Source organism: Tyto alba, unplaced genomic scaffold, assembly GCF_018691265.1.
Source record: "Tyto alba isolate M040663 unplaced genomic scaffold, T.alba_DEE_v4.0 Super-Scaffold_29, whole genome shotgun sequence".
NCBI lineage: Eukaryota > Metazoa > Chordata > Aves > Strigiformes > Tytonidae > Tyto > Tyto alba.
This window is the reverse complement of record NW_024881303.1, coordinates 3818540-3835774: the sequence shown is the minus strand read 5'-3', so window position 1 is coordinate 3835774 and position 17235 is coordinate 3818540. Positions and strand designations below refer to the sequence as shown.

The 17235-nt window shown below is 46.2% G+C and overlaps 1 protein-coding gene across 1 annotated transcript; it reads right to left on the bottom strand.

The window, feature by feature from the left end:
- Positions 1 to 78: 78 nt before the first annotated feature.
- RTRAF (RNA transcription, translation and transport factor) lies at positions 79 to 13919 on the bottom strand. Its single transcript, XM_042799045.1, has 8 exons — positions 13748 to 13919; positions 12015 to 12139; positions 10368 to 10467; positions 9068 to 9154; positions 7952 to 8040; positions 4829 to 4897; positions 1132 to 1180; positions 79 to 409 (listed from the first exon to the last, which is right to left on the bottom strand). The coding sequence occupies exons 1-8, from the start codon at positions 13806 to 13808 to the stop codon at positions 255 to 257; spliced, it is 735 nt and encodes a 244-aa protein (XP_042654979.1). The 5' UTR covers positions 13809 to 13919; the 3' UTR covers positions 79 to 254.
- Between the last annotated feature and the right edge of the window lie 3316 nt (positions 13920 to 17235).

The following is a 17235-nucleotide window of genomic DNA, read 5'->3' as shown; positions in this document are numbered from 1 at the left end:
TAACCCTCCCTTCTCGACACAAAGCCAAAGACAATGAAAAAGTCGTATTTGCCAACTCAGAAGAATCAGAACAATTTGTCTCTTTTCCCCAGCTTCATTTATTTAAAGAAAAATGATAATTCATTAGAAGTCAGAATTCCATTTCCTGTTTTTCTTTCAAAACAGTAAAATAATACCATTTCAAACTGCATGCCAGAGTTGTACAGAGCTCCTAATTGTACCAAGGACACAAGAGACTAAAAGCTTTTATCATTTCATCTCCCGACTTTCCCCAGTCTGTGGTCCGTCTTGGGATCAGCAATAATCGCCTGAACTGCTACAATCGCCTCATTAATTTTCGTTTGCAGCTCTCGGAGCTCCTCTATATGCAGCAGTCGGAGAATTTGGGCAGCTTCATTGAGAACAGCATCTGGGTGAGTTGCAGAAAGAGAAGTCACATCAATCATTTTCATCCGACAGGAAGGTCTTAAGAAAAGCTTAATCTAATGCTCTGCACTTCATCCATGCTTGTGGTTTTCATACTTGAAATAGGAAACCTTCCATGCTGCTGGAGGGGGACGGGGCACTCCACAAAACCTCAACTCTGCTTTCTGCATCCCTCACAGCAATCCACAGCCACCCTGGGTCAGGGCGAAGCATTCCCAGTAGTAATTTAGGTGTACACAGAGCAAAAGCGAAGCCTGACCAGCGGAGTCCCAGGTCATCTGGCTGTTGCTTACAAAAGAATCTAGCAGGTCATGCCAAATTCCACTGCCTCCGATTAGATTTTAGGTAAATTACGCAGCTAAAACACACAGCAGCAGCAGCAGCAGCACAGAGGTCCTCTGCTGGTAGAAGCAAAATTTACAAGACAACAGCAGTGAGATGCATTCCTTCCCCTCGCAAACGTGGCTGCCATTAAAAGCTGTTATTTAAACATTACTCTGAAACAACATATTCCACAGCTGAGATTTATGCCTTTTTGTTCCAAAACAAAATGCTCAGGAGTGCTCGTAAATAACAAGCTGGGAGGGAGCAATTCTTTCCACTACAGGCTTTTTGACTGTACGCATTAGCTACATATTTGACAGTAATATACTTTGTCAAAGGCTAACATCACTATTTAAAAGTAACATTAAGAGAACTGCTTACCTCCCGTGTCAAAACCAAGAATGTGCTTTTCTAAAGCCACAGGCAAACCCTTTAAAAAGAAAAGGCGAGTTCAAATATAATTAGAAATCTCATTTTGCATGCCTGGAAAATAAAATTAAGTGGTACAGCGGGTAACTCTGGAGGAGAGGACACTTGAGTTTTGCTTATATAGACATGTGTGACAACTTCAAGAAGTCATCCTGCTTGATTACACAAGTACCTTTGTGTCCTGAAACATCAAACCCAGAGTATTAAAGAAGAAAAGTCTTCAGGCTTAACAATCCCCCTACTTGTCAAGCGAACCCCATTGGATACACACTGCCCACATTCAATCCTTAAAAGGCTAACAACTGCACTGCCAGAGAACACCCGATCCAGCAACATCGCTACCCAGACAAACAAAAAGCACACACAAATTAGCCTTTCTTAGAAACTATTGCTTCTAAACAGCTGCCAGTTTTCAAAGCGCTGGCTGATTTGAAAGTTGCAAAAATCCTCTGTAATCAAGTGAGTTTCTCAAGCACTGAACTTGCAACCCCCAGCAACATTCCCAGAAGCATTTTCTGAAGTGTTAAGCTTAGGAATAAAGCTAAACATTCCATTTTCTAAACACCTGCTCTATTAAGACAGTACAAGGAAAAGTTTTATTAGTGGTCACTTACAGGCATTGCTCTCTTTTCTTTACCCTCTCCAGCTGGGGAGGAGCTGTCATGCTAAACAATCACTCACCATGTTTCGTGCACATAAAATTAGATTTTAAACAATGCAAATCTTAGAATTTGCTCTTACTACCTCTGTAACTTTTTTCAACATCTGCCTTGAACGACAAAAACATTTGAGTTCAATATCATTAGTTTCTACAATGATGGTGGTGTAAACCTTGTACACAGTGAAGATTTCTTCTAGAGGCTTTTATACACACGTAAAAAAATTCTGAGTTGATCAGAACAACACAAACTAAATATAAAATGCTAACTAACACCCTATTTTCAAAAAGTAGTTCTTTTCCATGGCCTTTACAGTAAAATGGATGCTCAACTGCAATCTTAAAAATACATCTGCATTGTTATAATTTAAACAGCTTGTTAAGAACGCCCCTTCAAAGAGATTCTAGCAACATCAGACTTCATACAGGCACTTTTTAAGAAACCAGGTTTATATTTAAGGCTGCAAAGACCTTGCTGCCACCCCAGTATGTTCTCAGAGCCACAAACCATCAACTCGGATCTTTGTGGGTGAATTCCCCAGGGCCACTGCAGGCACCTCCAACGCTGCGTGACCCCAGTGGCACCTTTGGAGGTGGTGTTTTGAGACACCCTGGCAGCACAGCACTGCTTACCCTGCCTTCCTCCCACCCCCTGGGACATAAGCTCCCGTTTGGCTGGCGGGAGCTGTCTTTGAGAGAGCAGGAGATTGGCTTTGCCCAAGCCCCACTGCAGCAGTCTCGGAGCAGGCACCGGGCTGTACAGGCACCCACTGCTGCTACAACTACGAGCACATGGTCATTCTGCACCGCAGCTTCAAACAGGGAGAGAGATGAAGAGCACCTTCCAAGACTACTTCATCTCACAGCCTCATTCCCCAAAAATTTAATTTAAAAATGCAGCACGAAACACTTGCAGGGGGCCTGACCACCACAGCCATCTCCCCTATAACCGGATGCATCAACAGTAAAACTAGATTCCCTGGGAGTGGGAGCAGAAATAAAGATTTCCAGATTTCAGAGTAAGGGGAAAATCCACCCACTTTGTTGTGCTTTCAAATATTCCACAGGTATAGCTTTCAGCAGCATCCTTAAAGTGATCCTGAAAGACATTTGTTGTACTTGATCCTACCTAGGAAACACTCATCAGGCCAGGAAAGCCCAGGACAGCATACGAGTCAGTCAGTACAAATCTGTATCCTGTCTAGACACCAAGCTCATTGAATTGCCAGCCATTCACAATATAATCTAAAAGAAAGTAAGTGTCATGTCTTATCATTAAAACCATACATTGACAACCCAAGACAGATTCTTCTATTTGGTACATTTAAACCACAGGCACAGCAGTGTAAGTTTCCTCAGCACAGTCCCCATACATATCTCCTTCAGTCAGAGAACATTTCTGTATCTATTTTATCTTTTCCCACTCTATCTTGATGTTGCCAAGAATGCAACTCAGGACATTTTGTATATTAAGTCATCTGCCATGCAGCAGTCAGACATTTATAACCTGTTTCCAGAGACACGCTTAATATACCAAGTGTCACTGGCTAGCATTTTGGCTATCAACAAGCCAGCCAAAATCAGAAGCAAAAGTTTATTTTTCCTCTCCTTCTATCCTGCAACCAGATATCCCCTCTGCTTTTAAGATATCTTCTTCATTCATCTGGTACATTACGATGTTGATGATCGCTGCTGGCAGATAAAGCTGTTTTCCTGTCTCCAACCCCCTGCCTTTTCTCCACCTCACTCAAAATTTAGCATTCCTAATGAGAATACACTCCCAGTGACATATATCACAGTGACACAGTGACATTTCAACCTAAGACTTGATGACACTTCGAAGACTTATTGAATACGAACAATTCTTTGTCATGAAAACAAATTCACTGTTCCTCAAAGCAGGTAGTTCTGCCAACCACACAGAAAAATCTCATGTTGATCCTGCATGTCAGCTGTGCAGCTATGTAAACAACTAAAAGCAGCTTTTTATTAACATTAGCTATTGAACCAAAAAGGAACACAGCAGTCTCGGCTGCTTTCATATTTTTCTGCTCTTTTAACGGTTTTGTGGATATACAAGACCAAAGCTTTGATTTACTGTTCCAACACTTTTGGCAATTACTGCACTGCAACTCAGAGCACCCACAATTGCCACTTAGTAAACACCATAAGCAGTGTTGTGATACTAAACAAAGAGCAGCTGCCAGAAAAGATGAAGCGACTTGGGCTTTTTGACCAGACCCAGTCCCTTTAGCAGGGACACTTCTGACCATACACCTGCAAGGCAAGAGAAGCTGCCGTCCCCAGCTGCGCCCAAGACCCAGTGCCAGCAGCTGCTGCGGCAAACGCCGGAGAGGAAAGAGCTGGGGAACTGGGACGTTTAAGAAATGACAATCTGGAAAACCACAGTCATCCCCTGGAACATCTTACAAGCAGACAGCTTGTGGTTAGAAAATAATTCTGCAAAATCTGAGGTTTAAGTGCAGAAGTTTCCTTCATCACCTCATTTTGGGGAAGGGGGGAGGAGGGAGGAGTTCAATGTCCAACATCCCATTCTTCTGACAAATACGAGGTGTGTGTATGAAGCAAAACACTCCGCACAAGGAACATTTCACCCTGTTTATGCAGCCAATGCTGCCGATTCCAAAGAAAAGGCAGGTCATACATTTCTTCTCATACTGTAGGCCTGCTGCACTGAACAGAAAGGGTGATCTAACAAATAACTAGGATAGGGGAATAGCTAGTTATGTGGTATATCATACAGGTACATATATATGTATTCAAACAAAACAAAGAGCTTTGTATATTACTCTCCATAATCCTTTGGATCTTTTAGAATCAGGATGGCAAAGATAAAGCAAGTTTCCATCACCCTACTAAACGAAGTGTTTAAAACAGAACTGATTTTGACTGAGATGACAGACATTTACACCTACACTTCTTTACTCGATATGGAATAATTAACACTAGACATGCAGTGGATATACAAACCTCCTTGGACTGACTGGCCTTCGCTATGGCGTCCTGTGTCAGGCGCTCTTGAACCAAAATGCGAATTGCCTAGGAAAAACATTTAAAGGTGAGAATAATTAATTTATGTCTTCACGCACCACTTGGCGATTCCAAGAGAAAAGGAGCCAACGTTATAACCTAACATGACCTCAAACCCACAGTTTTGTGAGAGACTTTTTGGAAAACTCTTCCAGACCTTTTCAAATAGCACTATTCTTTGCAAGTAGTCTCTTACAGAGGTGTAGTCTCTTTGGCTGCTTTCCTGCAGCTTAATCAGAAGAGACAAGGGCATTAAATTATTAATTTCAGCCACTACTGGGCCTGAAATTGCAGAGTACTAGGAACAGTCAAGAATGCTTGTGATTTTTAGCCTGGAGAAAAGGAAGCTGAGAGGAGACCTTATTGCTCTCTACAACTACCTGAAAGGAGGTTGTAGTGAGGTGGGAGTCAGTCTCTTCTCCCCTATAACAAGTGATAGGACCAGAGGAAACACCCTCAAGTTGTACCAGGGGAGGTTTAGACTGGCTATTAGGAAACATTTCTTCACCAAAAGGGTGGTCAGGCATTGGAACAGGCTGCCCAGGGCAGTGTTGCAGTCACCACCCCTGAAGGTATTTAATAGATGTGGCACTTAGGGACACAGTTCGGTGGTGGGCTTGGCAGTGCTAGGTTTACGGATGGACTCAATTTAAAGGTCTTTTCCAACCTAAAAGATTCTGCGATTCCAGAACAAGCTGATCGTAATCCCAAAGCAGCAGCACCATTTTTATTCTTCTGAGATGGCAGACATTTAACGCTGTGGCAATACAGCTTCTTCAGGAAGGAAATCCTGCTCTCGGCCCCTTTCAGCAGGTGCCGAACCATCTTCCGCATGCAGAGAAACCTGCAGGAAGGCTAACCACCCAGGTTTTAAAAACACTGAGAGCAGAAAGGAATTATTTTTAGACACAGGAACAAGAACTGCCTTGATTTTAACAATCCTGCTGCTCATCTGTTTTTACTGGCTCCAGTACATAGCATGAAATCGTATCGGAGCTATCAGTTACTGATACCTACAGCTGCAAATGCCTCCAAAAATAACCGAAGGAATACCACGCAGGCAGACTTCCACCAGAAAGAACTGGGTCTGTCAAGCACATTCCTCTGACTTTCCCTGATGAGTAGCCAAATGTGACTGAAGCAGTAAGACTGCTTCATCTTTCTCCTGCAAGATTTCTTCCGGTTTTAGTCATTATTAAAGTTGAAATGATACTAGAAAGGTGCCACTGAATATTTCCAAAAATCTTTCTAACAAGGGAGCAGCCTGGACAAAAGAACAATTTGATGAGGAGTTTAACTTCAAATTCCAGCAGTGAAACGAGACCTTGTATAACAGAATTTTGAGTGCCTTCTGCATTAGAAAAAAGGTATTCAACTGTGTTAAACAGATGCTTTCAGATCAACTTGCCAGATTTCGATTAATAAAAATGGGACTCCAAGTATCTCTGTTCACTCTGACCAGGTGTCTGTGGCACGCTTGCACCCTTTGGCCATGCTGAAGCATCCACTCCTGAATGTCTAAGCCTGAATAGGGATCAAACTCTCCACGCACGCACTGCAGACCTGCTCATTGTGGTGCAGAATTAAGAGTTTCACTGACGCATTCTAATACCATCAAACCCTGAAAACTAGCATTGCTGTTCATCATGTAACATGAATTGCCTTTGCAGCAATCTATTCCCACTGTAATTAAAAGCAAGAAAATTCAGGCTGGTGGGTTTGTCCAACCACTTCTGTCTGAAAAAAAGAGAGACTGGAAATGCAGAAATAGTGACAGAAATATAAATACATTTTGGCAGAAAACACATTCTGCTATCTGAATTGCTGGCAACAAATTAGATGAACCCAGATAAAGTTTGCTAGCCTTGAGACAATCCTGTAAGACCACCTGAAGGAACAAGGTCTAATAAGGGCTGAGCTCATGCTGCAGTTCCTCAACATCGCCATTCACTGGATCTCTTCTCTCTCTCTGATATCCCTTCTCATCGATTTTTATAGGGTTTGAGGGGTTTTGGAGATCTCGTATATCAAACCCCTACCCACCACTCTTTAAAGATTGCTGGAGGGTTCAAAGGCTATTTTGGAAAGGCAAAGGGAGATACCAAACTGGAGAGAATGAGAAAGTGGTTGATGGGATACCTGCAGGATGTCATTTCCCAAGTATATCAAGTATTTCCAAGTAAACCTGTCACAGACTTACACTATATAAACTTCAATACCCACAGCATTTAGTTTCTCCAAATTAAGTTTAACAAATATGACAACTACTGTAATGAAAAGACCTTATTATTTTTTCAGTGAAATTAGTTTATTTTGGTGCCAAACAAAACTAAGCTTATTTCTATATTATGGCATGATCACGTAGGAACTCAGGATTGCTACAGTCTCAGTAAATACAATACTTCAATAATACAGCACAGGTTCAACCCGAAAGTTACAGGTAACTATGGAGTTCTACCAGCAAGTCACAAATTTTCTCTAAGTCATAAAAAAGATGCTTTAGAAAAATAATTAGCCTGTATACTGCAATTAAAAGCCATGATTAGTTGTCAAAACTAAATTAAACCAACTTCAGTAGTGACAAGGAGTAAACAGTTCATAGGACCAAAAGAAGAAGGAAGATTTTAACTGTGAGTCCTCCCTAGGATGTTTGATTTAGAACATCCTTTGCATCACTTAGCCTCTATGTTTTCAAGCACTGGAATACAATCTTCTCCTTTGAGTGTATTCCTCAACATTTCTGAGGATCATTAAAAACACATAAAGAAGTACTTCAGCTAACCTATAGCACTTCAGATCCTGAACAACAGTTCTCAGTATTAGAATTCCAGGAACTCAGCTACAGCTGAACTATTTACCAAGATAATCATCCCTCCATTAATTTCCATGATTTATATTCTGTGTTCTTACCTGCTTGAAAAAGCACATACAGGATAAGTTTTACTTTCTATTTGTGCCTAAAAAGTCATGGTTATCAGTAACCCTCCACCACAAGCTACTACACACATACCAGCCACTGGGGAAAAGAAGGAAGAAAGGAGGTCTGAAAACTGTGAAACTCACCTTAAGCATTACCAAGTAATCATCATGTCGCTGAATCTGAAGCAAATTAGCTAAAGCCATCACTCCAGCCTTGAAATCAGGATTATTCACTGTAAAAATAATAATTAAAAATATATGCTAGTTTAACTGACTCTAAAAGACAGAATTGGCTTCCCAACTCCACAGTATCAGATTGCTGTCAAGGATGGGCAAGGCCATGGATATGCACGGCAGCAAGCAACCACCTCGCCTGGGTAGAGAGCAATCAGCGTGCACCAGGCTTTGTAACCAGGTTGCAGGTCTTTGAAAATAAAACCAATTACATGAAGGCATTCTCTTTTATATATCTACCACTGCAGAGCAGAACTGTGCCTGCTGGGTGAGGGTAGGACCAATTCCAAACTGCCTTTTTGTAGATGGAGCAATGGGAGAAGACTTGGGGGATTTAGGGCTAACTTTAGTACTATTTTCCACCACTTCTATTTACTGTGAATGTACCTAGCAGTCAAGAAAATTAAAAGGATTATGAGAGGTACAGCTGAGGAAGCCAAGCCAACATGTAATACATGACAGTATGGAAGTAAACAGTCTGTCATCATGTTTCTTAACTTTATTTTTTTTTAAAAGATATGTTAGAGTCTATAGATTTCACCCTAACCCACAGTAAGCACTCATGTTTTATAGGTCTCTCTGCAAAGCTGTTAAGGTAAACACCCTTCAGCTGCTTCCTCCTTGCCTTCTCAGAGCTCTCCCAACTTATTCATATCTGATCAAGTCTCTGGGCATCTCATTCTGCTGGGGAACATCCTCCCCTCCACCCTTCTTCTCAACAGGAAAAGCTCTGCATCAGTGCACAGCCAGACACCTGGGATTCACATGCAGCAGTTCCTCTTTCCTTTGGAAGGAACGCAGATGAGCACAAACAGCTCAAAGTAACTCTCAAAACACTGTTCACAGAGAGGCAGTTTCAGCCAACAGTAAAATAGATGAACTCTGCATTCCTAAAACTTTAAATGAGGCTTTGAAAAGTTGTATGTATTGCAGTATTATAACAAATTAAAATCTGAAGAACAACACACAGGCCATGGAACACATTCACATATGATCCATCCATACAGTAGGTTGCTGCACACTTACCATCCAAGTTAATCAGCGGTTCTGCATTTTTTGCTGTATTGTCAGTATTTTTAGCACCATCAGGGGTAGAATCCTTGTATTTATCAGCTGTTAAATTAAGAAGCAAACATGAACACCATTAGAGCTAGTGACAAAAAAGTTTTAGAGCCAAGCTGTAGCTTGTGATAGGTGTATTTTTTGGGGGTGTGGCAATTGCCCAAGTGCCTTCTGGGCTAAGACACTGACATTTTGGAGCTCCCTGCTCAGGTCCCCAAAGGCTGCCATTCTAGCGAGCTACCCTAACAGCTCCCACCTGCAGGGAGCTTATGTGCTACCCCAGAGCAGCATCAGAGCATGCTCCACACTTATGTAGGGCATTATGCTCTTGATTAAAGCTCTTCCTACAGTCTTCATCCCAGAAGGCTGAACAAGCTGTATCTTACACTTCTACCACTTTTTAAATCCATCAGTTCAACTAGCATTGGCTCTCTGCCTCAATCAGCTGTGTATGCAGGGCTCAAGAACTACAGATTGAAGTTGGTTCTGATCAGCAAGTAAAACATTGCCGGTGAAGGCTTTATTTTATAGGCTGCAGCATTCATCTACAACCCACACAGGGGTTTCTCAAGCCTTCTGAGGATGGGACCTCCTGGCTCCTCCATCTTCACATAACCCTGAGTCACAGGCAGCTCACTTTATCATGAGGGGCTGAGAATCAGTTCTACAGATTGTAGGTATTTATATCCCATCCCTGCCTTGGGCAGAGCTCAGCCCTGCAGGAATTCAAGGTAATGGAGAAAAGTACTTTGGCCATTATTATGTTTGCCACCAGTAATTACATTTGTATCTGCACTCTCACTATAAGGAAATGAAACTGCTGCTGACTGTTAAGATTTGACTCAACTTTTTCATAACCTTGCCCTAGTTCCCAAGGGTTCAGGTTCTACTCCCTGTAAAACAAGGGTCTAAGAATAACTTACTTGAATAAATATAGTTCTAAAGAAAATGCATTTAATATACTTTAGAGTAAGTTCTCATAAAGGCAATCCCACAGGGAAAAGGGTATAAATATATACAATGGGTTTTGCTATATCCAGAAATCCAGTAATAAATGCAAGTATGCTACTGCACTGTCCCATGGGAACTGAAGAGAAATAGTTCACATCTGAATATGGTGCAAAACCAAGACGAAGTTTTTATTTTTTTAAGAAAACAGTATATACTTTTGACATTGTCTTAATTTGACTAATACTTCATGAAATTAAATAAAAAACCCCATGTTTTCCGACCATTCTGGAGTATTAAATAAATGCACTCATACCATTATCTCCGTACTCAAGCCTAACGGCTAAGCCGAGAAGCCAGTCCACTGTTTCTTGTCGTTCTTGTATTTTGAAAGGGCAGTTGACATCTTTCATATACTGCGGAGTAGAAAGAGGAGAAAGTAAATAGAAGTTATTGACCTGTATGAATTAGCTAGGAACATAGACCTGTTTTGTAAACAGACACTTTCCCACAGACCTTACAGTCATTGGAAGATAGTTATTAACAAGAAGCATCATTTTGAAGTGTCCTGCTGTGGCATCTGATCCATCTGAGACATTTTAGAGTGCTCCAATCCACCACTAACTCAAGTCTGCCAATTAGTAACAGCACCTGCTTTCTAATGAATGTTATTCATGTTGTTGTCAGACTGCAATCGAAGGAATCAAAATACCCTCTTGTTTGCTCTCTGTTCATTTTACACACTAAGCAGAGGGCAAGGGAAAAGGGAAGGACAGAACAAATTACAGCAAAAACTTCCCATCTAAAGCAGGAAGGAGGAATGATGCTACCTAAGGCTTTCACAAAACTGGTATCAGAGGATTCTGAGGGGTAGCAGAAGTAATTTTCCGTTTCTTAGGAACTGTGTACAAGAGGACAAAATGTGGCCAGGATGCCGTCTCTGCTCTTCTAAAACCAGAACACAGGACCCAGCCCAGCCTGCTGCCAGGACACCCAAAGCCCAGGATGCAGTGACATTCCACCGTGCCCCTTTGCTGGAGGGACCGAAGTGCCACCCAGCCTCTACTCTGGCAGCAGCAGCATGGAGGGACAGGGCACCATGGGCTGGAGAGCAGGAGCAGGCAAGGCTCCCCTGGCAGGCAAGCAGAGGACAGTCCGGTCAAGCCAAGAAAGATACTGTTGATACCACAACAGTACCAGCTGCCAGTAGTTCTCATATCACATGTATTTATGTACGTGGTATTAGAATGCTTTAGGCTCCCTCCTGCAAAGCATGAGCACTGCAACTTCAACCCTCCTGGACAGTAAGCAAGGCAAGTGGTTCCAAGGGGAAAAAAAAAAGTAAGATGAATGGGTACTGAGCATTACAGAGCAGCATTTTCAGCTCCTCACAGGGCTGTTTGGAGAGAAAGGAAATGGGAACCAAGAGAGAAAGCTCAACAGCCCTGTGGTGACTCAGATCGCTCACGAGCATGCGGATCACTCGCAAAACGATGGCTGCTTGCCATGCTTTGCACTCACAGTAGAAAATCATTTATCTGAAATAACAAGAGGTGCAGAGATGAGCTGCAGTAGCTTGCTTCCATATGCTTGCAGAGCCTGCGAGTACATTAGCCTAATCTATTTTCCTTTTGGTACGTAAGAATCATTAATGCAGAAAAAGCTATTTATTTGCAGTCAAATCTTCTTTTTACTTCAAGAGTTGAATCAAATCAGGCAAAACACAGATCAGGATGGATACCTCACCTATTGCAAAAACAAAGCCAAGTGAAAACGCTGTACAAAAAATTCTACCATCTTAATAGCTCCTACAGACTGGCTTCAGTAACACACACAAATTCCTAGAAACGTAAGAGTTCAGAGACAGGACAAATACTCAAAGTCATTTACATTCAACAACTACTAGAGCTGTTAATGGTAATTTACATTTTCATTTAAAATTGTGTTTGAAACAACAAAATACCTTTTCAAATGATTTGGGCCAGTCATCGCTGTGTATGTTTCTTAAATTCCCCCGGTCTTCAATCTTGTAATGTCTGATTTTCTGATCTTCAAGCCAGACAATAAAGTTTCTGAATTCCGTTTCATCTATTGGGAGAAGTAAACAAAACAAGAATTAACCAACATCTTAAGGGCAAAACCAAGCCCTTAAGCTTTGATCCAATTCATACAAATACTAATGCACCTGAGTGCTTTCATACTTTACCTTAAAAAAAAAAATATATGCCTAACACTAAAATCACGTATTCCAGGAGAACCTCTGACCAAAACTCAACACTGTTTCTGATTTTTCAAGTCACTTCAAACTGGCTACAGCTGACTGACTACACTAAAAGGCATCAGCCAACAGAGTGTTTTTATTGGGACTAGTTATAACTTATTAAACAAAGAAGGAAAGGTGAAACAATGAGAAACTCAGTTCCTAACTCTGCTATCTGGACAAACATGTTAGGTGGAGCACTAACCCCCCAGTCTCTTGCAAAGAACATTTTCTTCCTTCCCTGTTGACTCAACTCTTCTTGGTTGTTGACCCAACATCTCATTTGGGAGCTGGATATTCCACAAGACTGTGGTGCAAACAAAGATACTTGTACCAGACAAAGCAATTAGCCTGCACCTGTGCTTCAGGGACAGAATTCATTCTTGGACCCAGCAGATCACAGCTCTGGGGCATCACCAGCCCCTCAAAACACAGCTGTGATATTTTGACTTTGGATGAGCTTTAATATCCTGAGTTAATGAATTCAATATCCTCCTGCATCTCATAGCCAGGTAAGTACACCATTTTTGCCTATCAGGGACAAAATTATACATGTGCTTCTCAGACAGTGTTTTCTAAGCGATATAAGTGCCTCTTATTTCCATCAAACATGCTGTAAGAAACAGACAGGGTCACAATGCATGTGAAGAACACTTTCAGCAAGACCTTTTAAAACTTCTACACTGACAAAATCATGGAATGGTTTGGGTTGGGAGGGATCTTAAAGATCACCAGGTTCCAAGCCCCCTGCCACAGGCAGGGACCCCTTCCCCCAGCCCAGGGTGCTCCAAGCCCCATCCAACCTGGCCTTGAACCCTCCCAGGAACCTTAAAGGGGGGGAAAAAAAAAAGGAATGTTAAGCATAAGAAACTTAAGACCCACAACAAAAGATGCCAGTAGACAACATGTCTTGAAAGAGAAGCAAATCTACCAGAAGCACTGAAGGAAAAGCAACTTATTAATAACCTGAAGATGACAACTGATCACACTGGATAAATGAATGTTACAGGGCCTTTTTCAAATTAATCGTTGCAAAAATCAAACCTAAAAGCATGAGTACATATCGGTGTGTTAGAAAATAGCTCTCATCATGTCACTAGACTATTCTTATTCCCCACAGTCCCTGCCTTGCTTCGTGTACGGGACACACCGGCCCAACGGACCCTTCCGGCCTTAACCTTCCTTCTTCCTCCTCTCTTCCAGGGGACACAGGGACGCCGCGGGGGCGAGGGCGGGATGTTTCCAAATCGCTGAAGCGAGGGGAAGGGACAAGGCCCTGAGGGGAACGGCGGGGGCGGCAGGGCCGTCGGTGCGTGAGGGGAGCGGCGGGAAGAGCCGGGGGGGGGGGGGGGGGGGGGGGGGGGGGGGGGGAGGGGGAAGTCATACTGCATCCCACCCCCCACACACCTCCCCGGATCCCCCGCGCAGCCCCTCACCCCTGCAGTTGAAGCCGGCCGGGTTGTGGTAGTCGAGGGCCGAGAGCTTGCGGCGGAACATGGCGCCGGTGCCGCCGGCGGCGCCTCCGCTGACGGCCGGGCCCAGCCGCTCGCCCCGCTCAGGCCCAGCCGACGGGAAGCGACGCCCCCTCACCCCACTCCTTGCCCGCCTATTGGCCAGTGGGGCGGCGAGCGGCAGCCCCTGCTACCAATCAGAGGGAGGAGGGGACCGCTGGGAAGGGAGGCGGCCCTTCACCCAGCTTTATTGACACGGCGGCGGGCGGACAGCGACAGGGGCGGGGCCTAGGGCGAGGGGCGGGGTTTGGCGCAGGGGGCGGGGCTTATGGCGGGGTGGGCGCGGTGCGTGGGATGCGTGGGACGTGGGCTGGGCTGTAGTGGGGAGCGCGGGGGCAGTCGCGTATCACTGCCCACGGGGCCCACTGCCACCCCGTATTCCCCGCGGCACCAGCTGAGGGGCAGAAAGGCCTCGGGAGGGGCCCAGCCCGGTGCCCCTCCATACTGGGATGGGCACCCCCAGCTCCTGGGCACACTGGTGACATTTTGGGGGTAGCCCCCCGGACCCCCCAGGAACCACGAGGTGGCCCTGAGGGCATTTCGCAGGGCCGTTGGCCCCAGCCGCTGCACTGGGCCGTGCCCAGGACTCCCAGCAAGAGCTGTGGGGAACGAGGGGACACAAAGGCAGCAAAGTCAGGGGGGGCTTTGCTGTCAGCTTCGGCGGGCTTGTGTTTCCACCCCTGCTCACTCTTATTTTTAACGCCGCGCAGATGCCACGGCAGTGTGGGGGTGCAGACGCCAAGCAGTCCCACAAGGAATGAGGCAAGAGCAGAACTGACCTTTCTGAAGAGGAAAAAACCCCAACCCACCAGGGAAGGGGCAGTTGTTCTCCTTTCTCGGTGGGCGTGTTGAGTTTGCTGTCCTGAATTTAGGAACCCGGCTTTTTTTTATAGTCTTCAAACCATGCGTGAATTTTCGCACAGATCCGCCCCAGCCTGGAGCTGGCTCCTCCTGGGAAGCAGCAAAGGGGTGTTCTGGGCAAGGACAGAGCCTGAGCCCCCTCTCCTTTTCATGCCACATCCAGTTCATAATTAAACCATTTTTTGTGCAAATGCTCCTGCGTTCATCGTGTTTTGCCCTCAGAGTTATTTCAGTCATCTCCAGGGGAGTTATGTGGTTTATAGCCAGGGAAAGTTTCTGCTCTGGTAGAAAATGCAAAAGGGCTTTTCATTAAGCGCCCGCTGAAAATGCAAAAGGGGGCTTTGCATTAAGTGCCAGCCAGCAGGTGAAGGATGCCCGTTTTGAGGGGTTTTTTTAGGTGTTTTTTGCCTTGCAATGAGCCCGGGTTGGGAGTGAGACCCGCCAGTGCTGCTCCCCACCTTGGGTGGCACTTTGCAGACGTCGCGCTGTCAGCGCGACGAGCCGATGCAATATTCATCCTGACATTTCCCTCCGCGCCAGCCCTTCCCCAGCGCTCCAGCTGGCAGCCGGCGCAGCCACCGACCGCGGCATTGCCACGGCAGGGTGGCACGGGGCTAAGCCAAACCCCGCCACAGCCACCCCAATCCCCCGGGGGGAACCAAGGGAGGCAGTCCTGCTTCCCTTTCCCTTTAGGACCGTCCCTCTCCCATTCACCTTATCTCCTCGGGTTCACTCCTGGGGCGGTTTATGCGAGGACAGGGGCTCCCCACCTTGCCTGCAGCAGGCAGAGAGCCAGCTCTGCCTCCTTCGGCTTTCGCAGCGCTTCGGCGTGTCACCGACACGTGCGTGAGCGGTGACGTGCAAGTGAGCAGTAAAGGCACAAAGACTCCAGCGTGGTTAAAAGAAGCCATCCCCGGGGTGGGCACCATGGTGAAATATCTGGGGAGGTGTGGGGGGGGCGGCAAATACACAGCCAGTGGCCGGCACGGTCCCATGCCAGCAGCGGGATGGGGCTCTCCGCTCTTCCTCCACCTTCATCACCTTCAGGAGAGCCCTTGCCTTTCCTAACCCATCCCGTTTCACCCTGGGTGTGGGGATCTTCCTTCCCTGGTGGGTCCAACCCCTCCTGCAGCAACACTCTGCAAGCCCCCCAGGAGCTGCGACGAGGGGTCGTGCTTCTCCTCTCCCCGCCGCACCCTCCAAATCTAACAATGCAACAAATGCATTTCGTGCAAATGGGTTTATTCTCATTAGCGAGCCGTACAGGCCCTCGCACTGGCGTCGGGGCGAGCAGCAGCGCGGCAGGCGGGGAGCAACATCTCCCCTCTGCCTTCTCCAGGCGCTCCACACCTCCTCCGGCTCTGCAGATGCTGCCGGCTCGGCGGTGCCGCCTCTCTGGAGCTGGAGCCTGGGGAGGTGAGGATGGAACAGAGCAAACCTTGGAAACGGAGGAGAGCCAGCGAGGTATGGCAACAGCTGAGCGTCGCCCGGCTTGGCACACCGAGCAGGCGAGGCATCGCAGGGGTGACAGTTGGCTCGCTCCTTCGCAGCAACACCCATGGTTTTTTTCTTTTAAGCCAGCCCGGTGGACACAGCAAGGGATGGGGAGCTGAGGGTTGAGCCTGCCGGCGCAGAAAAGTCAGGGCACACATCTGCTGTCTCCCCAGGGGTGGGCAACATTTGCTGCTCACCGAGATGCTCTTAACGTGTGTAGAAAACTGAAATACCTACACGGCATCTGCACTGGGCTCAGTGGCGATGGGTTTCGCTGCAAAACCCATGGGGCCACCTTGCTCCTGGCCCCAGAGATGACCTGAGGCTAAGCAGCCTCAAACCACAGCTTAGCTGGGAAATCATTCACCTGTGAGGGCCCTGTGAAACCAGAGCGAAAATTCAGGATGTGGTAAATTTGATAGGAGCAGAGCATCTTTCTGGAAAGCGCGAGGAAAGGAGGCGGGTGTGAGGGGGAGCGCGGGGGGATGATTTGCTTTGCTGCAGAGCGGGTGCAAGCCGGGCACGGGGTTGGGCTGCTGTCCTGCTCTCCATCACCCCTTCCCCGGCCTCCCACTGCAGCAAGGACGGGGCTCAAACCCTCAGAGTCTTCCCAAAACAGCCCCAAATGAGGCCATTCCTGCTCTGGGCTACGAGCTGGAGCGCAGCCAGCCAGATCCTGTGCTGGGAGTGCTGGAGGTGGCACTGGGGAGAGCCTGTACTCACTGCCAGGGATGGAAGAAGAAGCGGAGGATGAAGGGATGGACACCAAAGCTAGAGCTTTTAGGTGTCTCATTTTCTGAGCAGTGGTGATTTTGAGCAGAGTAATGTCTCACCCTGAACAAACCCAATCCCGGGACCAGAAAGCTGCGGCTCAGGCAGGGCTGAAACCTCAAGGGGCTTCGCTTTCACTTGCCAATGGGCACCAAGGCTCCTGCCAAACCCCACACCCCAACAGGGGAGACCCCTCCTAAACCCACTGGGAATGGGATCCAGCTGCAACCAGGATGGGAACCCCCCTCCCCAGAGGCTGGCGCACACAGAGCATCATCTCCAAAAGC

Excerpts from the sequence above, each read along its gene's own strand:
- RTRAF (XM_042799045.1), bottom strand. The coding sequence starts at position 13,808 with ATGTTCCGCCGCAAGCTCTCGGCCCTCGACTACCACAACCCGGCCGGC. Across the intron at positions 8,041-9,067 it reads ACCGCTGATTAACTTGGATG|TGAATAATCCTGATTTCAAG; the intron begins GTAAGTGTGCAG and ends TTATTTTTACAG. Across the intron at positions 4,898-7,951 it reads ATTACTTGGTAATGCTTAAG|GCAATTCGCATTTTGGTTCA; the intron begins GTGAGTTTCACA and ends TGTTTTTCCTAG.